The sequence below is a fragment of the Scomber scombrus genome, chromosome 16, assembly GCF_963691925.1.
Source record: "Scomber scombrus chromosome 16, fScoSco1.1, whole genome shotgun sequence".
NCBI lineage: Eukaryota > Metazoa > Chordata > Actinopteri > Scombriformes > Scombridae > Scomber > Scomber scombrus.
Window position 1 is genome coordinate 14,992,411 of NC_084985.1, and position 25,189 is coordinate 15,017,599.

The 25,189-nt window shown below is 38.5% G+C and overlaps 3 protein-coding genes across 3 annotated transcripts in view; 2 read left to right on the forward strand and 1 right to left on the reverse strand.

Annotated features, from left to right (window-relative positions):
* The window catches only part of LOC133995855 (antizyme inhibitor 1-like), a 547,935-nt gene that overhangs the window by 110,569 nt on the left and 412,177 nt on the right, over window positions 1-25,189 (reverse strand). The gene's annotated exons all lie outside the window — the stretch shown is intronic.
* Window positions 3,123-22,749, forward strand: si:dkeyp-120h9.1 (Y+L amino acid transporter 2-like). The gene is made up of 12 exons (XM_062436640.1): window positions 3,123-3,242; window positions 8,251-8,624; window positions 9,061-9,236; window positions 10,041-10,183; window positions 13,323-13,448; window positions 14,044-14,188; window positions 14,558-14,681; window positions 16,310-16,413; window positions 16,551-16,647; window positions 16,758-16,907; window positions 18,382-18,565; window positions 19,424-22,749. Exons 2-12 carry the CDS (start codon window positions 8,496-8,498, stop codon window positions 19,516-19,518), a joined length of 1,473 nt encoding a protein of 490 aa, XP_062292624.1. The 5' UTR covers window positions 3,123-3,242; window positions 8,251-8,495; the 3' UTR covers window positions 19,519-22,749.
* Window positions 23,909-25,189, forward strand: part of ripor2 (RHO family interacting cell polarization regulator 2) — an 83,731-nt gene continuing 82,450 nt past the window's right edge. The window contains exon 1 of the mRNA XM_062435916.1: window positions 23,909-24,048. Within this exon, the coding sequence (XP_062291900.1) occupies window positions 23,973-24,048 (76 nt within the window). The 5' untranslated portion in view covers window positions 23,909-23,972. The remainder of the gene's footprint in view (window positions 24,049-25,189) is intronic.

Below are 25,189 nucleotides of genomic sequence, written 5' to 3' on the forward strand. Positions count from 1 at the left end.
ATGTTTCTGTGTGAAATGAGGGATGTGGATTTTTGTCTCCCATCATTTACATTGAAAGCACATTAAGAAGGGATCATGGATTAATGGTCAATATGAACAGGAGGAATGATGACACTGAGCAAAACCTCTTCCAGTGTTCATATAGATGTCGACAGACTTGAACAACTGTGAACCTATCTTGTATCCATTCGTCTTTGATATCCATTTGTCTTTATCACAGTCCAGCAGAGGGAGGAAGACAGTTTGTGGTTTAAGGATGTTGGGTTTAGATTCAGAGATATCTTTTAAACCCCTACTCAAATTGCTGTCTTTGTAATGTTTGTTATCTGATGTCTTTTTTCAAACTAGCTGCAATTTGTCATTTTTATAGAATTAGGATTTTATTTGTTTTACTGTAACACACTTTGAAACATTGTTTCAAAGTTCATACAGTTCAGTTATATTATTGTTATTAGTAGTAGTGGTAGTAGCAGCAGCAGCAGTATATCATTATTATTATTATAACATATCTACAAGTACTTTACAAACTGCATGAATTAAAAATCATTGATTAAACATTTAACACACTACAACTTAGATTGTGATTATCAAGAAATAGTAAATTGTAACACCGAAGCAGGGACAAAAATTCAATCATAGGCAACAGAGAGCAGACAGGTTTGAAGTCCAGATATGAACATGGTCATCAGACCCAAGTCACAAGACTTCAGTGCTCTTCTTGGAGCTTCATAAAGCATATCAGAGATCAATGAGTGATTTGTTGACCAGTAGGAGTTTAAAACGGATTCTCTGACTAACTGGTCACCAATGCAGAGGCTTCAAAAAATACTTTTTTTTCTTTCTTATTTTTTAAAATTCTGATGGCTGCATTTCGTACAAGATGAGCTTTCTTTTGTAAGCCTGAGACAAAACAATAGTCTAATTACATCCAAATGAATGCATGAATTCATTTTTCATGATCATGTTGAAGCATTAGTCCCCTTAATCTAGCAATATCTTTAGATGATAAAATGTTGATCCTGTAAGTGATTCAAGACCATTAGATTTAGGTGCAAGATGTTATTTTGAAATCTAAAAACCAGAAGTCTCATCATATAATTTATTTGGCTTTACAGTGGCACAGTTATGAGCATATTGGCCATTATAGCCTCCTGACGCACCTCTCTTAAGCGGAGCCCTGACAAATCCAACGTCCCCTTGTATTAGAGAGTTCAGGATACAGCTAGAGATACACAGAGGGTGTTTCCCTCTTTGTTTCTGTGGTGATGCACTGTAGGTATCCACACCTCTATGTTAACTGTGCTAGAATTTAAAGGAAGCTTGACTCAAGATAAGAAAACATTTAGATGTAGCACAATTCCATTTTTTAAAACTTTTTAACCACATTTACGTTTGTGGTAATTCCTGGTAAGACATTCTGGGCGGAGCAGATTTACAAACAGTTAACCAGTCTCCGTCAATTTGATGGCTCGAAAAGTTTAAAGTGTCCAACAGAATCCGTATTTACACTAAAATGACCCAACGATAACAGTACAGACTCTCTTTTGTGATTGCATAAAAAACACTAGGCCTAATGGTCAAATCATAGTCTGGGTGGTATCATTAAAACAGCAATCACTAGGTGGCAGCAAATCCCAAGTTATATGACTAAGGAGGCTCGAGGGAAATCATTAAATTATGGATTCATTCATTCTATACTGTACAGACAGATATTCTGTATAATTATATTAGCAATTGGTTCATGAGTTGTGCAGTTATGGGGCCTATTTTAACAAAAAAAATATGCATGGTGTTTTACTTTTGGAGTACACAAAGTTCTCATTCCAACTCAGGCGACATGTTCCTTATCACAAAGCAATTGTTTGCATATATAACAAGACAGTTACCTTGCTAGTGTTTATTCAAAGTGTCACACTAATGCCAAGAGTTTGGCCTGAGACCTTATAAATGGTCACTGATTAACCATCACATGTGTTTAAGGTTTGTAATAATGCTGCAGACGTTTAAAGATCAAGTAGGCTTGATGACATAACACAAATTGGAGTTCAATATTTTCTTTTATTAATTGAACAGTTTGACAAATGAAAGTAAAAAGAAGAAAGCACAAAATTAAAACCACATGGGGAAAAAATGCTGTTCTAAAGTGTGTTTTGAGGAGGGATGATAGAGATATAACTGGTCAGATGTACAAATAAAATGTGAATTTATCAATAATATAAATCAATGCAGTCTGCATACATTAAAGACACTTTAAAGTGTGCACTCAAGCAGAGTGTCAAATTAATATCATAGCAAGACTTATACTTAAGCAGTAGAATATATATAGAATTTAAATGTGGCCTAATACTATCTTTCTGTCTCTTAAACATACACAGTAATACATTTTTGACTCACGTTCCCATTCACTTTAAACTTTTGAGTGCAACTGTATAAGTATTGGCTACTAATATTTGTTTGACATTGCTTGATATATAATAAAAGCAGGATGTTAGAGGACACCTGTGTGTGACCCCAAACCCCACTGGAAATGAGCCTTTTCTGTATGTTAATGGTTAAATGTAATTGTCAGTGTTGTTTGTAGAAACCTAATGTTGGCTAGAGTGAAATGCACATGGCTGGGATAAGGTCTTTAATAGTCAAGCTTTGTGTTTGTTTTCTGTCTTTCTCTTCATGTGTGACTTTATCAGCTCCCATGTTTTTCCCATGCTGCCACAGGCTATGAATAAACTCACCTCATTACGTGGCGTGTGAAACTTTGCACACCACGTATGATTCACCCTCTTGTTCCTACTTATTTCCGATAAAGCTGGGGAGCTCATTTAATTTTAACATCAGATGAGAGAGAGAGAGAGATGGACTATTTGCTTACCAATGCACAGTGGCGCACCTGTGTGACCGCATCACCACTCAAATAAAGATCAGTGCGCTAATCGGGGGGGGATTTGCCTGCATCCGTACCTGTAACGCTACCTGTGTGTGCTACTTGCTTCCTCCCTATTGAGTGACAGAAAGAGCCATCGTTAATAAAACATAAATTCGTCGTGACTGTGTTTTAAAGTGATGTAAAGGCGGTGTCTGACGGGAGGTGTTTCCAACCATCATTTGGCGGGTTGGTCCAGAGGCGGAGCCACAGCTGCAGATGTTGACTGCTGCTGTTGGACGAGCTTAAGTTGCACAAACCTAAAGTAGCGTTCATGTGTCACTGCCTGCTCCACTGGAGGAAAAAAGACGACACAACACAGGTATGGTTGTCTTATTTGACTACACACAAACCGCTAGCTCTTTGTCCCACTTTTCACCGCTGTCAGGAGCTATTTAATGGCTTATGGAGTCGTTTCTACTCGATGTGACGTTAAAGTTGTCACCGTGTTGTCTGACGCAAGCATGTGCATCAGCAACATCATGTGTGTTATATCGGATGCTTCACTTAGCTAGCTCCGTTAGCTTACAGCACAGTGACTTTAACACGGATACTGTTGAGTTGTATCAGTGTCAGCTAACAAAGTAATGTAAGTGCTGTGAATTAGGCGGTTTAATTTATCCCTCTCTCTCCTCTCTTTTGAGTCTGAATGAGGCCAGAGCTAACAAAGCTATCAGTCCATCTGGCGCTAATCTTAAACAGCCAGCCTGGTGTTTTGGGTGTTTAAACAGGATAACAGGAGTGAGTGTGTGACTAACAAGGGGAGGGGGGGACATACTGAGGATGAATGGAGTCAAAGAGTTCAGTCACAACCGTCTAGTTTATGTGAATACACGATGTGGCTGTAAAGTAAGTTAGTGACCACGTTTTTTGGTCCCCTTCCTGCATGCGCTGTAACAGCATGTCCGGTAAATTAAAGGATAAGTTCACAGTTTTACAAATCTGTCATAAAACAACCGGTAGGCACCCAAATGACCATTGAAATTGTTTTTTTTTCCTATGGGTTTAATTTAGGGTCATATGTATTGTAACTGTGTATCACCATATCTGAATGTGTGAAAACAATCAAATTTATGAAAGTTTCAAAAACGTTTTGAAATTAAATGAATTCACACGTGAATTCAAATGAATTCACATGTTTGAATGTGTAATAAAATATATAAATAAATAGATTTTAATTTTGAATCTGTAGAGATCTGTAGCTGTGCGTGACATTTTGTGAACAAATGGAAAAAGACAGTTGTGTGTGAACTTTTTTCGCCTACAGATAGATGTGTAACCGCAAACCTCTTTGTAATTGACAACCTTTGTCAAATCTTCTTTATGCACGCACACACTGGAAATTACTGGTGTTTGTGCAGATCTTTTTCATTAGTTCACAAAGGGTCATGCATAGCTACAGATCTCCTTACGCATTCAAATCAATCTTGTTTGTTCAGATGGTTTATTTTTATATATGTGCAGGTGGAAGAAAGCTGTAGTCAAGTTGAGGTCTGGGTCAGAGGATTTGGCTTACCTCCAGAAGGGTGCTTCAGCTCAAAACAGCTGTAGCAATTAAATAAAGAATATGGAAATTTTTAAAAAAGCAGAAGAGATGTCAAAGAAATAAAAAAGAGGTTCACTACATTTGCTGGAGATAAGACAGCATTTATGCTGTGGCAGGAAGAAGTAAATTAAAAAAGAGATGAATTCTTTCAGAGTTTTATAACAATATCCATAGTACACATTTGCAACTGGGGATCTCCCAGTTTGCTAGGCTGAAAGGGAGCCTGTATATAATTCAAAATCATATGCAGGCATGTTGTCACAGAACATATCCATATTCATCATCCTGACAGAGGTCTTTTAATTAATGCACAATGGAGTTTGGGGGGTTCTTCTCTGCTTCTGTCTATTGAGAAGTAGAAGTTAAAGGTTGAATCTTACAGTTCACTTTATTAAATTATCTTGTTAACTTATTAACTGATTATTTATTAACAATATAACATAATCTCAAGACAATTAACATAAGAGTATAAGCTTCAATTTCATAAAAAAATAAAAGTTTTTTTTTCAGGTGATATACACTCATTAAAACATGCATAGCTGACTTTATAAGCACCCCTGATGAACACAGGGTAAATAAAAGGCGGTAATAGTTATTGTGGAGAATATAATTTCCTCCTCCATAGATGAGAAGTCAACAGGAGTGCATATCTGTAGCAGCCATATTAGCTTCAGCATGCACAGCAGATGCTAGCGTAATTTCATTGGTCTGGTAATGGGACACATGGCGCTTGTCCTTCACACACCTCCTGCCAGTATTTTTCTCTGGTGATGGGGAAAGAAATTCAGCTTAGAAGAACAATTTGCACATCCATTTCATAAGACTGGTGTGTAGGAGAGGGACGACTCAAGAAATATATTTTCCTGGATTAATTGTTTTACACGGCTCAGAACTGTCAGTGGGGTCGATGTTCACATTCAGTGCACATACAAGTTCAAGTTGGCTGCCAAAAAAGTCACATAAAACAAGGAAAAGTAATTAGATCTTAGCTGTTATGACTCATGTTTTACATCTTTAATGCAATATGAAATAACTTAAATTTGGAGTTAATTTGTGTCATTTTTCTGCCAGTCGATTAGCATGCAGATATGTTTTAGTGCTAATTGAGGCAATGATGGAAAAAATCACTCCAGTTTAGAGCTGCAATAATATTTCAATTCATTGATTTCAAATACTATAATTAATCATTTAGTTACTTTTCGGGAAGAAGTAGCCCAATATTGTTTAGTTTCAGCTCTATGAATGTGAGGAATTGCTTTATTTCTTTGTCATATAGCAGAGTAAATATTGTTTTGGGGTGTTAGTCAGAAAAAACAAGAAATTTGACGAGGTCATTTTTCAGGACATTTTTCCTTTTTTTCCTGACATTTTATAGACTAAACAAATAATCAAGATGATTAATCAATAATGAAACCAATTGTTAGTTGCAGCTTTATTCCATTTTTTCACTTTAACTTGAAAAATTGAAAACTTTGGTTCGTGTTTCATGCATGTTATTAAGAAGAGTTTTGCAGCTGTGACAGTTCCCTAAAAAGTTCAGAGCTGTGATCCTGAGATCTGTCGGTAACCTTACAATCAAAGCGTCTATATTCTTTAGCTTGTGAAATCTGCCTCGTTCCAGTAGTCTTGGAGCCAGGCACATGACCAACTCAGCAATGAGAAATATTTCCTTGTCTTTCTTTTTTTTGTATGTTAATTACAGTAACACTACATGCTATCATAAATTATTTATTTGTTGGTTACTGCATGCACAAACAAATATCTGTTGCTGCTTAGACGATGTGCGAGTGAAACACATGTATGTCAGTATGTCAGCGCAGAAGACAAAATAGTTGTTTTAATTTTTATACAGTAAACTATGCAGCTCTAATCAGTAATAGTTTAATAATTTTTGTTTTGTTTTCCACAGTTTAGTCGTGGTGTTTGTGAAATATTCCCGTCCCTTTGATGTCCAAGGCAGGCTAATGAGCAGCTCAGCCACAGAAAATGATTTAAATGTCACTTTAGTATATTCCTATTAGAAACCTGCAGAAGGTGTTCGAAGACGAGCTGTGTCAATATGTACAATACAATCCCACCTGTACGACTTTATTTACCAAAGTAAAGCAGCCTGCAGATGCGTTTACGGTCGGCCAATGGCAGACCACTATCAATCAATCATAATAAAACTAGGTTAAAATAGATAAAAAAAAAGATAAAGTTTAATAAAAGCTGGACTAAAACTAGTTTAAAACAGAGATTAAAAGACAAAAGAAACAGACAAAAATCATCGTAACATTGTGATTTAAAAGTGCCCCCATCATCTGTCCATCTCTTCTCTCCGCCCACGGTGAAACAGGAGAGGTTATTCAACGCAACTGTAAATGAAATTAAATCAGAAACTTTCAGATTTGCGGTGGCCTGGTTCACAGCCATGTGTAATTGCCATGAGTCTGTGCATTTCAGCTTCATACTAAAGAAAGAGAACCTGCTCGACAAGTTGCAAGGACACCGGAGGCCATGTTCAGACCAAATCAGGTGTTGCAGCGTACCTTTGCAGGGGTGGGAGGGATGTGGGAGCGTGTTTATTCCTAACCACTGTAAAACAATCAGAAAATCACATTTTTTATTTCTCTCATTCACCAGCTTTCTCGCTACCACTACTCGATCTCTTTCTTTGTATTTTTCTCCTTCTTTTCTCATCTGTTTTTAAATGAGCCGTCAGCAAAGCTGTAATTTTACTTTTTACATTTAGAAACAAAGAGAAATGTCCTTCCCTCCTCTTAGTTGCATATTTGTCCTATCGCCTGGCTGTTTGTTACAAACATGGCCCGGAAATCCAGGAGTTATGGTGCCACCTCATAACCAGCTTTGTCAGGCAAGTTATTCAAGAGTGACAATGTTTCATGAAGATGCATAACTCAGATAGTCTAAGTTGAATTCCCTGATCATCTGTTACATAGACAACAGAGTGAAATAAATAATTGTATCTATACATAGAAAGTGTTGTTATACTACGATATGTTACACTAGGCTGGTGGTTCACTGCATGTTCACAATGCTCTTGCCTGCAGTCACAATTGTGTGTCAGGAAGCAGAGAGCGCTACAGCGTGCACAAATTGACTCCTCAGATAGTTGACTGGCAAGTAGGAAGCTCTGAATTTAATTAACAGCAGTAGGCACTAATCAAATAAATTCTTTATAGAGGACAACATTTGGAATGCAGTTTTTATAATTTGTGCAGCCTGACAGTCAAGTACATTTTTGCATTGACTCCAGGCCGTGTTGTCTCTGTGGTTGTAAAAGAAGGCTCCTGTCAAACAAACCTTCAGTCAGGCTTTTCCCTAACTTACTGCTTCTTAAGGCTGCAACTAACAATTATTTTCATGATTGGTTAATCTTTTAGATTACCAATTACCTTTTCAGTTAATCAATTTAATAGTTATTTGGTCTATTAAATATCAGAGAATGGTTAAAAAAATGGTTTTGTCTTGCTTTACAGTCCACTATACAAAGATACTCAGTTTACTATCATAATGATCATAAGGTCATGACAGTAGGAATAGTACATATGGTACAGTAGACAGGATTCCCATTCCTGTTTGCTTTTCTAGCACATGCACAGTTGGTGGGCCTGCTATGTGTACAGCCCACACGGTCACAAATTCTGCAGAGGGGACGCGCAGATATGTGCAGAAATGGGCATATGACTACATTAAAGTCATGTGGAACCTTACAGATGCGAAAAAAGCAGGAATTTGTCGGTAAGGCACATGTGTGACAGTGTCATTGTTTGTCTTACAGATCATCCCAGTGGAGAAGCACTCCTCGATTCAACCAATGACTGTTTGAGGAAAAGTATTCGCCCTCCAGTGACACTCCCACCTCCCTTTCGCTGCCTGGTCCACACCCCTCTCTTCATCTATGCCAGTCCAGTTCCGTCCTTTTTAACCTACTCTCTCTTTCTGGTGCGGACAATACTCACCCCTCCCTCATAACATCCCTGGAAGCTGCTCTGAAGGATTTTTAGCCTTCAGCCTAAAGTCAGAATGGTTGCAGAGGCGGACTCCGTGTCTCAGGGCAGTGGTGTGCGGCTGAAGCAGGAGATCTCCCTCCTGCACGGTGTCTGTCTCATCGTGGGAAATATGATTGGCTCTGGCATCTTTGTTTCACCAAAGGTATCACATTTAATTTCTTATAATCAACTGTATCTTTTTTTCAGTTTGACACAGGGAAAATAGTGTCTTGCTCTTATTGAAATATGTTAAAACGTTATTAAATCTTAATACATATTTAATGAGTAATTTCAGAGGTCTGCTTTAGTTATAGATACCTTTTTTTGGTTTACATTAGAGTTGGGCATGTACATATTTTCAGATTGTCCCGTTGTCATTGTGTTAGATCACTGATCTAGGTACTGGATTCAAAGATGATTATGACAGCACCAAAAGCAACTATATTTCTTTGTTCTTTTTTTTTTCTTTTTTTTTCTTTTTTTTTTCTGAAACACAAAAACAAAAAAGATCACTCCAACATCAACAGCCAGAGCCAGAGTCATTCTGCCCTGTAAAGTGTTTATATACTAATTTTCCACATGGATTTGTTTCTCTGCAGGGCGTTCTCAAGTACACTGGTTCATTTGGCCTGTCCCTCATAGTCTGGGCCATTGGTGGGATATTTTCTGTGATTGGGGCATTGTGCTACGCTGAACTGGGCACCACCATCCGTAAATCTGGAGCCTCCTACGCCTATATCCTGGAAGCCTTTGGAGGTTTTTTGGCTTTTATTCGGTATGTAGAGGTTTTACTCTTTCTGTATGTGGACGCATTCTGGTAAACATGTTAACACAGAAACTGTTCACTGTAGAAGATCAATTCTTAGACCACACATTCTCTTCCAAACACAAAGTATAGTAGGGCTTAAAAGAGCAATTATTTTCAACGTTTCATTATCTGTCGATTATTTTCTTGATTAATTGAGAAGTCGTTTGCTCTATGATATGTCTGCAAACTTTCCATGACCCAGAGATATTCAGTTTACAATCATAGAAGCCTAAATACATCAGAACGTTTTCATAGTTGAGAAGCTGGAATCAAATAATTTCTATATTTTCTTCCTCAGAACAGTCAATAGATTGAGTAATCAATGAATTGACTCATTATTTTAGATCTATAGCACAGCGTGGAAAAAGTGAGATTTACTCTATATGATGAATAATTAATGAAATGGAGCATCAAATTCAATTTTTAAAGTCTGAACATTATTCAGTTGTGATTTTTAGCAGGTGCAGATGTGACGTATATTTTTTGATGGTTTTATTTCAGTTAAGGTTAGTTTCTTTCCACTTCTGTACTTTAACGGTGAAATTGTTACTCATTGTTACTCAGTTTTATTTTATTTTATATTTTTTACATTATAACAAAGTCATTGTTTCCCAATAATCTAAATGCTATACTACATGTGTGAGGGTGTATTCCTGTATATAGTTATTACTCAAGCATGTGCAGTACTGAAATTAAAATTGCAAAAGTACATGAAGTTCATGTTACTTAAATGTGACTAAATGATATATTTCTGCCTTTTTTCCACTGCAGACTGTGGACATCATTGCTGATTGTGGAGCCGGCTTGTCAGGCAGTGATAGCCTTGACCTTCTCCAGCTATCTGGTTCAGCCCTTCTACCCAACCTGTTTAGCCCCCTACAATGCCGTCCGCCTCATCGCTGCTGCCATCATATGTAAGTTTCCTCCCTGTGCTGAACTCACTGCTATGCTCTAATTAACCTGTTGTACATGTGTTTAACATTACAGGTGAGCTGTGTGTGTGTGTGTGTGTGTGTGTGTGTATGTGTGTGTATGTGTGTGTATGTGTGTGTATGTGTGTGTATGTGTGTGTATGTGTGTGTATGTGTGTGTGTGTTGTATATTTGACAGCTGATCTTGTAAAATATTTTATATTGTGTCCTACAGTATAATGAAAAGCGTCGATTTTTGTTTTTCTCCCTTCACTTGTTTCAATGGTGTATTTACAGTGATAATTACATTTAAGATGTATCCTCCCATACAGCACGTCTGAAGTCAGTCTGTTGAATGTTTGAGGATGACTGTAGAAGAAGCTCTCAAAATAACCTACAAGCCAAAAGTATCTTCAGAAAATACCGTGGCAAAATAGTCTTTACAGTGACTTTAAGCAGCAGAGTGGCATTACAGGCAAATGTTAAACCGTGGCTGCCAGATTCAATTAGATGACACACTTTCATGTGGTGAGCCTCTGCGGTTTCCAAAACACTGCTGCTTAATCTAGTCTTGGTTTACATTGCACTTACAGGATCTATGTGTATAACTGAACTTAATACCTGTAGATTTCATCCAAACTCAGCAACCCTAAAGCTTTTGATACTAGACAGCAAAGTAAGACAAATAAGGGCTATGTAAATATAGCTGTTCAACCATAGACCTGTTTGGTTTGTTTAGTTTAGTTTTGAGCCAAGTGTGTAGCAAAAGCTCATCATAGAAGAAGACGTGGTGTGATTGAGTAAGGGTCTCAATCTCTGTAATGTCATCAGGAGATCAATTGGAGAATGTGCTAGTTAGCTTACAAGTGGAAATACTTCTGCTGGTTCAAATATACAGTTACACATTGGATCAGTTTCTATATTTGTTCTTACGACATTCAAACCGCGTAAAACTGGTATTTAAATTAATTAATGGAATTTCTTTTATAATAGAAATGAATTAAAGTTGAATTCTTCAGCAAAAAATATTTTCTTCAGACGGTCTTGACTTCAAATTTGTATCCTCACTTATCTACTCTTCTCTTCTGCTGTCCATCATTCTGTCTCTTGTTTTGTAAAGTTCATATTAACTAATATAAAAGGAAGCAACATTTTATAATAGTTAAAGTAAATACTTGGTTTTCATGCTTTCTTACAGTACAGGCCTTTCTTTGTTTGCTCTCGCGGCTATTGAAATTCTTTTACTGTTTTTTTTTCCTGTTTGAAATTTTGAGCAGCGGCTCCTGAATACTCATGAATCACTGGGGGTGTATTTTATGAAGGATACAATAGGCTATTGTCATATTTTACAACACTTTTATGACTTCCTCTGTACTACTTGAGCACGGCCTACCAACTACACATGCCTGTACTGTAGTGACTGGAAACGTGGTTCTTGGCTAAAGCTATTTAGCAGCAAGGAGCTCCATAGATGACTTTCACAAACTTCCACAAAGAAAATTGCAGTGCTCCAAACTAGAATCTATTTGTTAAAAGTGAACGTGGAAGTGAATGGACTTAGTGGAAATGACACTACTTTACCATGGCTAATTAGCACCAAAGAGACTTCCAAGACACAGTAGGGCTGTGTGTCAGGTAATACATCTACAAGCAGTGGTCATTTCATCATCTACATCTACAAGCAGTGGTCATTTCATCATCTACATCTACAAGCAGTGGTCATTTCATCATCTACATCTACAAGCAGTGGTCATTTCTCTGGGAAATGGGAGGATGACTCACAGACTTAGCCAAGCACCCTGAGATTTGCATTGCCACTGACTGGCCTGTATTAACATCCAGACAGAGCACTTCATCAGCCCCAGTATTTAGTAGGACACAGCCCTGGACACCTGTGTAAGAGACTACAAGCGTCAAAGCTCCCCAACAACCAGGTGTACAACTTGATAACAGATTAGCTCCCCTGTTGCTGGACCCTGAATCTCCATCAGATTACCTGGATGAACTCTCATCCTCACACAGCAGGGTAACGACCTCATTCAGGCTAAATCTGGCAATGGGTGGGATTTGAATGGGGGGCATTGTGTTTAACCTGCAGGGGTGGGGACAGCACAGGGCTCAGCCAAAAAAAATGCAGCGGTCATCCAGGAAAAAAAGTTGGACCAGGCCCAACTTTTGCTAGAAAGAGACATGATGTCGTCTGACAAAGCCAATAGATTCAGTGACCAATCATCTGTTGAATGCTGAGGTGCTTATTAGTGGCCCTCTGCCAAAACTCAAAAGAAATTCAGCAGTTTGTTGTCACTGAACACACGTGGCTTTAACTGCATGCGCTGCTCATTCAGTGCACTTTATTGACTAATCAAATGTCTCTGGGACTGCAATTATCTTTTTATAGCAGATGGACAAAACAAGTCAAGAGTAAAAGTATTCATTTCTAACTTCCTGCATCATCCATCTATTCTGTCTGCCAAGGACTAGAGATAAGAGGAATCAAAATAATAAACCTTGAAAGAGAGCCGCCTTAGCCCCCGCCTGAAGAGAGCTTACAACACTCACCAACAACACGCTGTGAAGATTCACCTTGTTCACCGCCCCACGTAACCCAATGCAGGACACCCTCTTCTCCAGCTGCTCTTTCTCCCTCATCCCCCCTCTCGGAGTTCACTGATCAGATGAAAGAGTTGGTCACTGCTGACACTAAGCTTACACCCCAATTCTTTCCACACCTTAATCCAATTTACTCTCCCCTAGAATCCCTGTTAGTATCCACCTCCACCATTTGGCTTTAAGTTCTCAGACAGTTTCGACACATCTGTCACAGTTACGACACCCGTCCAACTCATATCAGGAACAAACTCCCAGAAAACTTGAGGTCTGCTGCAGCTCTCTGTTCTTTAATCAAGGTTTAAGACTTCTCTGTTGGCCACTGCCTGTTATTAAATTAAATGTGGAACTTCATTTTAATATCTCGAACTGCACTATAACTTTCTATTTCACCATTTTTAATTGTATGTCCTTTTTAAATTTATTATAATGCCATGTATTTTATGTACAGCACTTTGAATTGTCTTTTTATACAACTGTTCTATACAAGTAAACCTACCTTGCTGTATTTCTTCCTCTTCTTTTTCTTCATCAGGTTTGCTGACTTGTGTGAATTGTATGAAAGTGAAATGGGGGGCTATTCTTCAGGTCATCTCCACTGTAGCCAAGGTTCTAGCCCTCATCGTTATCATCATTACCGGCATGGTGAAGCTTGCACAAGGTAGGATCTCAAACACACTACTGCAATTCTGTAACTCTGACTTTGCTTAAACTTAGAGGGATGAAGCACTGCTGCATTATATAGGATTAAAATTAGTGAATTGATTAGTTTAAAGTTAAAGCTGGCATAAAAAGTTGAAATGCTGTGGTGGGATTTTGCATTTGTTTGCTTTTGCTGTTTTAAACTGATATTGACTGATAAGGTGTTATGATATAGGCCATAACTGTCACACCTCTCATCCAGTTGATAAGTTACAGTACTTTTAATGATGTAATTGCAATGTTTAATGTTGGACCAGCTGGTTTAAACTGTTCAAACCTTTGTATAATGTATACATTAAAAGTCTATTTATATATTTCTCCATCTTAAATACAAATTACTATTAGATTATCATTTTTATTCATGTTTTGGATTGTTTTTGTCACTTGTTGATCATTTGTGCATGTATGTTTTTGTCCTTTGCCGTTTCTAAGTTGGATCTTCTAAAACTGTAGGTATCTTGTGAAAAGGCATTGGGCATTAGTTATCAATATATTTAACAAAAAAAAGTTGAAACACTTCTGTCTGTGTTAATGTGTTGACACTGTTTGTGTAGGTTTTGATCAAAACTTTGAGGACTCATTCAGAGGCTCCAAAGTGAACCCTGGTGACATGGCTTTGGCCCTCTATTCAGCACTCTACTCCTACTCTGGCTGGGACACACTCAACTTCATCACAGAGGAGATCAAGGACCCTGAGAGGTACAAAGTCTGAAACAGACATTTCAGAAAGAAGCTTGATTTCTCAGTCCTGATACTCTTTACTTAATTACACAATTAAACATAACTAGCTGTAAGTCCAGCAGTAAATCTGACTTGTAACTAATTAATCGTATTTCAAAGTCATCAAGCCTTCATCTCTCTCAGAAGGGTGCGTGCATGCGTGCATGCGTGCATGCGTGCATGCGTCAACTAAAATAAACTGTGAACATGCATACAGTCTAGATTTTCTTCCATGGTGGATTATTACTGTGTGGGCTGTAATACTCTTTTCAGCTCTCTAAAGGAAACATTTAGGTTATGACTGAGAACTAAGTTGATGTGAACCACCTCTCTTGTTTTTCATTGTAGGAATCTGCCCTTGTCCATCGCCATTTCCATGCCTATTGTCACAGTGATCTACATCTTGACCAACATAGCTTACTACGTCGTCATGGATGCAGACAAAGTGCTCAGCAGTGAAGCTGTCGCTGTGGTGAGTATCTGAAGATCGGCCAAAGCTGCAGCACAAATTTGGTCTAATGTCTGTGTGCACTAATGAAACCGTATCTGATTCAACAGTCGAAGCGTGTGCATACTTATATCTACCCATAAACTCTATTAATGCATAACAGGGTCTATCCAAATGGACAGCATCTGCTCAGCCTCACAGGGTCAGCAGGTTTTGATCTTTCCTTCCTGTCCTCTGTGGTCTGTTTGACTCTGGCTGGTAGCCTCTGGCACTAGTGTCTGGTTCAGTGATCTCTTTTGGGTTATCTTTGACTGTAGAAGTCCAGATGATGACAGGAATCTCATTTAGCTAAAGAGGTTAGCGCCCCTCACAGGAACATGGGGGAAGATGATGATGTGATTAGTGCATGTGAGGAGGAAGACTCATACTCAGACTTATTGACAACAGCTTTGATAATTGATTTTATTTGAGTTTTCAGTCTAATTGTTTACTTTTCTTCCAGCTGTCATTGGACATTGCACACTGTTTAGACTTTACACCCTGGCAACGAATTGCACGTTTATTTATTTTTTTGGACTTAAAACCTGCTGTTTGGCACTGACATTTTCCTTACCAGGAATCATGACTAAGAGGTATCAAAATAGATACTGTGACGTTACACTCAGCTCATGAGACGATACATGGAATGGTACATGATATTGGGTTCACAAGAACGAGATGAGATTTTAAAAAAATTTAAGAAAATTTAAATGACGAAATATATGACTGGAAAAAAGTCCTTTATTTGACAATGCAGGTGTATTTTGAAATGTTTTAATTAATCATCTTGCAACAAATGTCACTTCAGTTCATCTTTCTAAGCATGAATTATTATAGGCAGTATGCAATATGCAACAACTGTAAAAGGCCCCCCACCCCAAACCCAATTAGATAGATAGATAGATAAATAGAAATAACAACCATAGATACCAAAATTATATACAACCATAAATACCAAATATGAAATGCGAAGAATAGAAAACTATTCTAGTATATAAATGAAATAAAGGATCAAATTATCATCAATTATAACATTGCTAATAAAAAATGATCTCTAGCAGGCAACTTGGCTGCTACATTAGTATCTTTTTGGGACAGAGTTTGACATCATTACTTTTGCTTTTCTGATTTCATATGTTGCTTCCATTCATGACTGTAGGAAGTTAAAGCAACAGGTGACCAGCAGAAGAAAACTTTTTAAAAAAAAGGGAACTACAGTGTTGATGGATTAAGTAGCAACTACACTGACCTTTATAGTCAGAAAACATCTCCACAAGGCAAATGATCATTTTAGGTGTTTACATAGTGAGATTAGCAAGTTAGATGCATAGAATGTTTTTTTTTTTTTTTTTACAAGCTTTGACCACATTTTTTCATTTTAGTGTCAATCTCAGCCACTCTTAAACAGGGAACAGAGAAATGTCTGACTGCTGAGTCAGTTTTTGTGGTCAAACAGTCAACTTGAGGTAAACACTGCATGTGCTAACCTCCTACACCTGTTGTTTAATGTCCGGCTGGATTTCACACTGTGAGTGGCCTTGAGAAGTACTGATCTCACCAATAAAAAACGAATGTAACAGCTGAGCACTTTGTTCTCTTGAATGTCCCTTCAGACCTTTGCTGATGAGGTGCTGGGCTGGGCTCGCTGGCTGATCCCTCTGGCTGTGGCCATTTCCTGCTACGGAGGCCTCAACTCCTCCATCATCGCTGCCTCCAGGTGAGTAAACACAAGCACACCTGAAGCTAGTGTGATCAATTTCAGCTTTTATTTTAGTGCAGATTTACAGAAATATTCTACAAATTCCTTTTTTTATGAGAGGGTTGAACCCTTTCACATTTTGTTTTCTCCTGCAGGTTGTTTTTTGTTGGTTCCAGAGAACGCCACCTGCCTAATGTCCTGTGCATGATCCACATTCAGCGTTTTACTCCAATTCCAGCTCTGCTTTTTAATGTTAGTATCACGTCTTTTTAGGGTGTTTTGAAATGTAGCTAGTGGATTTAGTCATTTTGGTCACCGCCTGATGTCACATTCTGAGTTTGTGTTTGGTTTTACCTTCCAAGGGTGCCATGTCGCTGCTCTACCTGACCGTGCCCGACGTCTTCCAGTTGATCAACTACTTCAGTTTTAACTACTGGTTGTTCATCGGCCTGTCAATCGCAGCCCAGATCTACCTTCGATTCAAAGCTCCAGACTTGCACCGACCTATTAAGGTAGTGATGCATCATGAGTGCAAACATGTATGGATGCAGAATAATAGTGACGCTGCTCTCCAGGCAGACATAGGTTCTCACTGTAGTATAAATTCAACGTGCAGAGACATGTAATTTGGTTCAGACAGTGACGGCAGAGACGTGAAAAGGCAAACATTTAGAAAGCTTACATTTCACAAGCTCACAGTTCTGTGGTCATGTAGTTCAGAGCAGAGGCTGACAACTTGTTCTTCTGCTTTTTAGTGTCTGTGGAAAACATGGATATTTTCAAACTTGTGAATCACACCCACATTCTGGTATACATGTAACCCGCATATTTTGCTGATAATCTTTGAGTGAATATTTGAGAGTACCTTTAACAAGGCACGTATTTGACATAGTTTCACACTTTTTATCAAGAGAATTCTTTAACTTTGTAAACTAATGAGATTTCACATGTCAGTTTATTTTTTTTTCTCTGTGCTGCCACTTTTTGTTGTCTTAAAGCTGTGACAAAGTTTATGAAAACTTCAGACTGAATGACTGCAGTGTGAGGCTTCATTGTCCAGATGAAGAAAATCACACTCGAAGAACTGTATCAAACACAACTGCTTATCAGTGAGGTTGAGAGGTGGTTTTATCAAATTGCATTTAATTACTTCAGATGTCAGTTTCCTTGGTTACACCTACAATAGTTACAGTAGTTTTCAAAATGTCCCCTGCTTGCAGCCGAAAACAACTATGTCAGCTCTGACTACATGTTACTGTGATTGATTTCATATATTATAAAGTGACTGGAAGGTAGGAAAATAATCAAAATCCAAACTAAAAATACAGACAGTGAATTGTCAGGAACTTGAGGCTAACCCTAACCTGGGAACTTGCTTAGTAAACATGCGTACAGCTGTACATGCACGTTGTTGATCATAGCTTGTAATTTGAAAATAGTCGAGGCTCAAGACACACAATACATGACCTAAATATCATTCTATTTTTTTTTTTCCTTTTTCTTTTTTTTATGTCAAGATAATCTCTTAGCATGCCACTCAAAACTCTCATAAATTACTGTGGTTGAATATAAAAATGAACAGAGTAAATGTAGGTTAAGAAAAAGATGAAATAAAAACCTGTCGTCTGTCCTCCAGACTGCATGGTAGCTACCTGACCCTCTCTATGGCCTTTTTAAACCTGTATTTACATTTGTTTACCCATCAACAGTATCTCAACTGTACGTAGTTATGAGTTGCGGCAGTGTTTGGGGCCTTTGATGTGTGAATCTGAAAATGTATTAGCTTATTTAAATCTCTTAGCAAATACAAAAGTGATTGCACTTTTACTGACTTAAGGGCAAAAAGAGCAATGTGTGTTCAGATGGATATGGTTTAAACTAATATTTGTTTCAATCCTGTACTGTCTTTCTCCCCAACCTTTCACTACACTCATTGCTTCTTCTGACTACTTTTTCTTCTTCCTTTCCTCTCTCTGCCTCCTCCAGCTGTCTTTGTTCTTCCCAATCGTCTTTTGCTTGTGCAGCGTATTCCTGGTGGTGGTGCCCCTCTACAGCGACACCATCAACTCTCTGGTGGGAATAGCTGTGGCGCTGTCTGGTGTACCAGTCTACTTCATTTGCATCCACCTGCCACCCACTTCCAGACCAGCTTTCTTTGGCAGAGTAATTGGTAAGACAGCAGTTTTGTCAGAAAGGTCATGTTTGTTGAGACCTTCATACCCCTTTTGATAATCTTGAGCTACTAAAACCGTGTTATATTGAGCTAAAAAACAGTCCAATTTTTTAAATGCATATTTTAGAAATCATGAACCTTTATCCATTGTACACAAACCTCTGGTAAAAACGCTGCAACTCTCTCATTCAAGCACAGTGACAAAGACTTGATTTTCTGTTGGTCGTCCAATCGATTAATCAACTACTCCTTGTAGTACTTTATTGGAGTCTGCTAGAAAAAAACATTGAAAGAACAGCTGATCACCAACAGTGGACATGCTTTAATTGTTAGTGAGGGTTTTGTAACTGCTCTGCCAGCATTAAATGACAAAAAGTCACATTGAAATTACCAAGTGAATACAAAAGGAGACTTCGGTGCGTGTTTATTTGAAACAAAGTTTGTAAGACTTACAAAGTAAGAACAACAGCAGCATTCCTCAGGAAACAGTAACATTCAGTCCTGGGACGAGAGCTGCAGAATTTGGCTGTGGTTGGTTATTGTGGTCTTTATGGATAACTTTTTTAAAGTAGCTTAGACGTCTTAGCTTGACCAGCTGCCATAGACTAATGTAAAAATTCCTTTTAGTGTTGTTAAAAGCTGAAGGGGGATTGAGATTAGTGAGTGTTTCAAAGTTCAGTGTACAGTACTATACACTGCACGTACTATAAAGACTTCTGTCAGATATTTATAAGTATAAAACTACTGATGATGTTAGTTTAAAACAAACACAGGTATCTGTTAATCCTGTATCAAGATTCTGACAACAAACCTTGATTTTTCTTCTTTTTTCTTTTTTTTCTACTGTCACTGCAGATAAGATCTCTCTATACACCCAGAAAATTTGCATGTGTTGTGTGGCCTCACCTGATATCGATCTGGACAACATCGACCCTGAAAAGATGGAGTGACCAAGCAACAAAGGACTCTATGAAGTACTGTATGGAGGGATGTATGAGAAAGAATGAACAGATGAATTGAGCTGTGAGCTGCAGACAATCAAGAGTTGGATAAATGAGGCTTGATTTATTCAAAGAAAAAAGAAAATTGAGAGATGAGCTCAACGCCCCTCTCCTCCTCCTCCGCCTCCTCCTCTCATACATGAGCCATATGAATAAAGGAGCAGGATTTTACTTAGATTTTGTACACAATAATCTGTCCAACAGACAACACTCTACAGATAATCTTGGTGGACCTACTGCACATTCACATTTTGAACACAGTACAGTATTGGTAGTGTGATTTCCTTCCACACATGCTCACACATTGCATCTCACACACACACACACACACACACACACACACACACACGCACATAAGCTGACCGAAAGCCTTAGAGGTGACACTACAACATGTGGAAGCTAACAACCTGGTCCAGAAGGAGTTGACTCAGTAGAGATCTCTGAAGTGTTTTCATCACTTAGAGAGAAGTGATTAACTGTTAAAATATGTTCTTTACATATAACAAACATAAATATGTTGCATCATGTCTCTTATGTTAAACGTACGAGTTACTGTAGCTCATGTGAATGTGTACAGAATGGGCACAGATGTGCAAAAACCAGTGGTACCCGACCTTTTTAGATTGTGACCGTTTAAAGTGAAGCGAAGTCAGAGAAATGCTAATTTGTCTTTCTTATATATATCATTGATATTTTTAATAATAACGGTGTATAAAATGACAACAGGTAATATGAGAGGCGTCATTCATTGAGTGATGAACCTACAGAAAGTTATCAGTGACTCTGCAGCTTTATAGCAAGTTTCAGCTCACTGTTTAGCTGTGCAGCTGAAACTTTACTGTTTTGGTTCATATTCTGTGTACTCAAAGCTGATTTCATAAAACAGTCTCCAAAACCCAAATGTGCGCTTCCTGCTCAGCACCAAACGGACACAGAACAGACAATTAGCAACTAGGTGGTGAACATATTAGAACATTTAGCAGCTAATGAGCCAGATATCTCCAAAAACTGCTAAAGTAGAGTAAATATGGTACTCACATTCAGGTGGACACAAACACGACTCCAAATGAATAACAATGCTGCTCCGTAACCGCTGAATGTGTAAATAGGCAAATATTTCTTCGTAAATTGACGAAGTTGGCAAACTTAAAAGGTGACGATTGTGTTCACAACTTGTGTCTGCTGCCCCCAAGTGGCCAATCAGTTGATACACGTTTAAAATTATATGAAATTAATCCAAAAATTCTTTGCGTTTTCCTCCTTTTCAGCTCTGTTTACTCGTGACCCCCTCAGATTTAACTTTGGTCCTATTAGGGGCCTCTCAACCCCCAGATTGGGAACCACTGGTTTAAACAAAGGCTGAAAGGCGCAGACCTCAAGATTTCTCACTACCTTTTTGTGTAAAGGTTTTGAGGAGTCAGACAGTGTATGGTACTCATTAGTGTACTACAGGTAGTTTTTTTTAAGAGTTAAGACATGTGAGTGTCTGACAATGTCCAACGTCTTGGACTTGTTGACAAAACCTCCACAGACAGCAACAGTTTTGCACATCTGGCATCTTCTGTTTCATTGTACAACAACCTCTTTGGTTACGGAAAGCTTTATTGTTGCCAAACTTTTTAAACTCTGAAGGACCAAAAGGACACACGGAGGGTTTTTTGTAATGACGATCTTGAGAGATTATTAACAAAAGTGCAAAGTAAGAAACGTTAATCTGAGGTTATTGTGATGTGTCATTTGAGGGTGAATATTCCTCGCCATGTGTTTCCTGCTTTTGTTCCATCCACATTATGCAAAGTGCCACTTTTTTTTTGTCTTTGAGCCTTTTGATTGCATTTTCAGGGCTTTTTTTGTTGGATTTCTGGTGCCTCCTGGTGGTAGCTAGTATTTACATCCACAGACAATCTATACATTTTCACCCCATGTGAAGTTCAAGACTCTTTTTTTCATCTTGTATGTTTTTTAAAAATGTTGTTAGTGTCATCTTCTCACCTCGTTTTCTCATTTCAGCAATTTACACACACACTGGTGAGAGGGATGTTACTCAAGTCTTACAGATATAAAAAAAACAAAAAACAGTTTTTAAAAGTTTAAACACCTATGTGCTGTTGTGATTGTTCCTAGATTCAGCAAATGTAACTTATCCCCTCCTCTGGGTTTTGTTTTCCTCCAGAATGGGGTCCAAGTAGAAGCAAACCTCAAGATCAACCATGCTGATGTTCAAACGTTGCTGATATTTATTATCTTATCTCTTGTCTTAAGAATCACAGGTACGATGTTTGATGTGACGTTGCCTTTTGAATACACCGCCAACTTGGACCATTTATTCACACAGCACAACCAAAAGTCTTAATCAGGCTGGGAGTTGGTCCATGATTCTGCTCACAGTGTGCTGTGAGAAGTGAAAATGACAGCTGTAAAATGTTGAGCTACAGGTAGATTAATGAAAACATTTGCAGTTCATTCAGCCTAAAGGTCATAGGTCAGTCTTTGAGATTAAACTTTGGTGTTTGAGTGTACTGTAGTCTATCTGAGCTGTATGTGCCTTCTGTGAGCATGGTCTACCAAAAGGCCCTGTCTATTTTTGATATTGTAATGTAGCTTTTATGTACGTTGTCTGAGCACAATCGTATTGACTCATTACTGTAGCTTGCCAAACGTTATTCTGGGGGTCTTTTTATTAGTAGTAGTTTCACCAGCAACATATTGTAGTTAACTGTCAGCTGGATATAATCGGGCCTTAGTGTCTTGACATGAGAATGTCCATGCCAGAACAACAGAAGCACACAAATATTCTTGTTTTTTTTTGTACTACGTTTCTTTCTCTGGGCTCAACTAGTGTGTGTTTGTACAAATAAAACCTCTGTTTATCTGCAGTAGCAAGAAATGTTTTCATTGTTGCTCCACATGTTGTCATGTTATGAACTGTACTCTTATTAAACAACATGGGACCTGAATGTTGCAGTATAATGTATATTTCTGTGTCTCATCGGGTACCAAATGTGTATTTGTGTGATAAGAGCTTGCTTTGTTCACTGTTTTTATTTATTGTATTTTGAACGTTGGACAAACCAACCGGCAAGATTTTTCAGCACAGGAAAGTCTTGTTTGGCCAGACTTGAGGCAGGTGTGTGTGCTCTGTGTGTGTTTTTATTTGAATAAAGGCGAGTTCAGATTATGCATTGTAAACATCTCAGTGACTTTGACTGTTCCTGTTCACCTTCCTCCACCTTAAACTGGAAACACAAATGTCCTATTGAAACTCTGGTATCAGCATCCAGCCAGTAGAGGTCATGATCTCATAGCAGTTGATGTAATCCTGTCAATCTGCACCTTGATCTCGTATATTAATTTAGCTGTAGTTACCTTTTTATTTGTGTGTGTTAATCTGTTGATAGAAACTGCAGTGAAGCTGTGGACTAAACCTCAGTCTTCCGTTCCTGTGATTTATGCTACATTTCTTTCTATATCTCATAATTTTCTGGACAGATGGACTGTGTTCAATGAAATTAGAGCTGAAACAAATCAGTTGTTGGATGGAAGATAATTAATAATTTTGATAACTGATTGAGGGTGAAGTCATTAAGCATTAAGCAGAAATGACAAACACTCATTCCTGTAGCTCAAATAAGATTATTTGTTGTTTTTGTCTGTTATATCCTTAAACAATAAATTAAATCAGAGTTTTAAACTGCTTAGACAAAAACAAAAATGTAGCTTTTTTCTGACATTCTGTAGACTAATTAAAAATCCATATAGATTAATCAGTAATTTAAAAAAAATAATAATTTCAATGAGGCTGAAGGCAAAACTTCATTCTGCTGTTCAGAATGAATATAATTTGTTTCTCCAGTATGTGTCTAATCTTTCTGTACACATGTACTGTTTTATCTATTACACACAGAAACATGTTCTAGCTTCTGTGGCTGATCGTCTACCTTCCAGCCTCCTCAGGTGGCTCGCCAAGCCACACCTCCTAGTCCTGTCCATCCATCCACCTAACTTTCCTCCCTGGGTGCCCTGATGCAGAGGCATCACATTTCACCAGGGTGTGCACTCTTCACCTCAGATTCTGCCTGTCGATAGGTGTTCCTTTTGGAGCGAGGCCTGTCTCTGTCCCTCCCCAGAACCGAGGGAGTTGTGTTCCACTGACTCATGCATAAAAGATAAAGCTGTGGAGGGGGGAATTGAGTCATGCACCACAACAGCTCCCTCCTAGAGAGTAGAGGACAGGCTGCAGCCAAAGTGAATTATTAGTTTTAACAGGTGCAGGCTGCTGAGGGGGGTGTATGTGGCATCACCGATGCCCTGGAGAGAGCGTCTGTCCTGGGGATGGGCAGGAGAGCTGAGGTGCTGCTCTTTGATGGGTGACTGGCCATACACACTGGCACCTGCTTGGCATTATGGAGCTGCCTCGACGCCTGAACTGGATCCGAAATCGACCCTGGAGGCCTCATGTCCGCCGCAGGGAGTTCAACCGTAAGTGTGTGTGCAGTGGGAAGGGGGATTCATGTATGTATGCCAAATGTCAGTTAATTTGTCCTCCTAATTTGATCATGAGATACTCTGAAACTTCTCTTCATCCATGATTTGTTTGTCATTTATTTGACCTTTATGTGTTGTGTTTGTGTCGTACGTGCTTGCCACCAACTGTTCTTTTAATTGCGTGAGTACTGCTGTGAACCTGAGAAGCTCCCAGTGAAGTCATTGCTTTCTCATCAAGTGAGGTGTTGTTAGTGACTCCAACAGGGTGTTACTTCTGCTGCCACCACGAGAATATCCTCATGCTTCATGCTGTCGGTTGTTTGTATTGTTTCTAACGGTGCTTAATGATTTTAAACATGTAAATATGTTGCACAATCTTGCAGGTTCTGCATCCTAAATTAGTAATGCAACTCTGAGTGTTTCCAGTCAGCATTTACAGCACTTGATGTTTACATTGTTAGGGAAATGACTCAGTCTTGGAGTAGAAATATGTACCAGAATCCATCCAGATTTGTGACATGGACTCTCTCTAATGTCTGCATGTATTATGAAATCTGGTCTCCTCCTTTAACCAAGAATTCAGATCACACCTGGTTAGTGATATGTCATCAAACAGGGTCAATCTTAATGTTGCTCTTTGGAGGACAGTTGGTAAAAATCTCACGTGTTAACTTGCAAACATTCTTATGTAATGTTGTCCGCAACAAGTTTTTGCTCACACAGACACGGTGAATTGAGGCTTGATCAGTGAATGTTTAACTGAAACTGCATCTATGTGGATTTTGTAGGATCAGATTGTAAGGAGAGTGGATTACAGCACTCATGTGGCCCTGCCAAGTGGGCCAGGTGTTACTCACAGCGCTGTTAACATGCTGGATAGAAAAGTGCACGTTTCTCTGTGCCTCTGCCACGATTTGTGCTGACAAATAAAAACTGTGTACGTGACCTCAGTGATCATGTGTGTGGTCTTAAGTGCATACTACTGTGGTGCATTAGGAGAATGGGTCGATTGAAACTGAGTGCCTGAGCTGAAAGGGTTTAGCAGCTACAACTTATGTCTTGAGCAGAAGTGCAGTTGGGTCCTCATCTCACATCATGTTTAAAAATATTTATTGAGCATCACCACATGATGAGA

Excerpts from the sequence above, each read along its gene's own strand:
- si:dkeyp-120h9.1 (XM_062436640.1), top strand. The coding sequence starts at position 8,496 with ATGGTTGCAGAGGCGGACTCCGTGTCTCAGGGCAGTGGTGTGCGGCTG. Across the intron at positions 14,682-16,309 it reads GCAGTGAAGCTGTCGCTGTG|ACCTTTGCTGATGAGGTGCT; the intron begins GTGAGTATCTGA and ends ATGTCCCTTCAG. Across the intron at positions 16,908-18,381 it reads ACTTGCACCGACCTATTAAG|CTGTCTTTGTTCTTCCCAAT; the intron begins GTAGTGATGCAT and ends TGCCTCCTCCAG.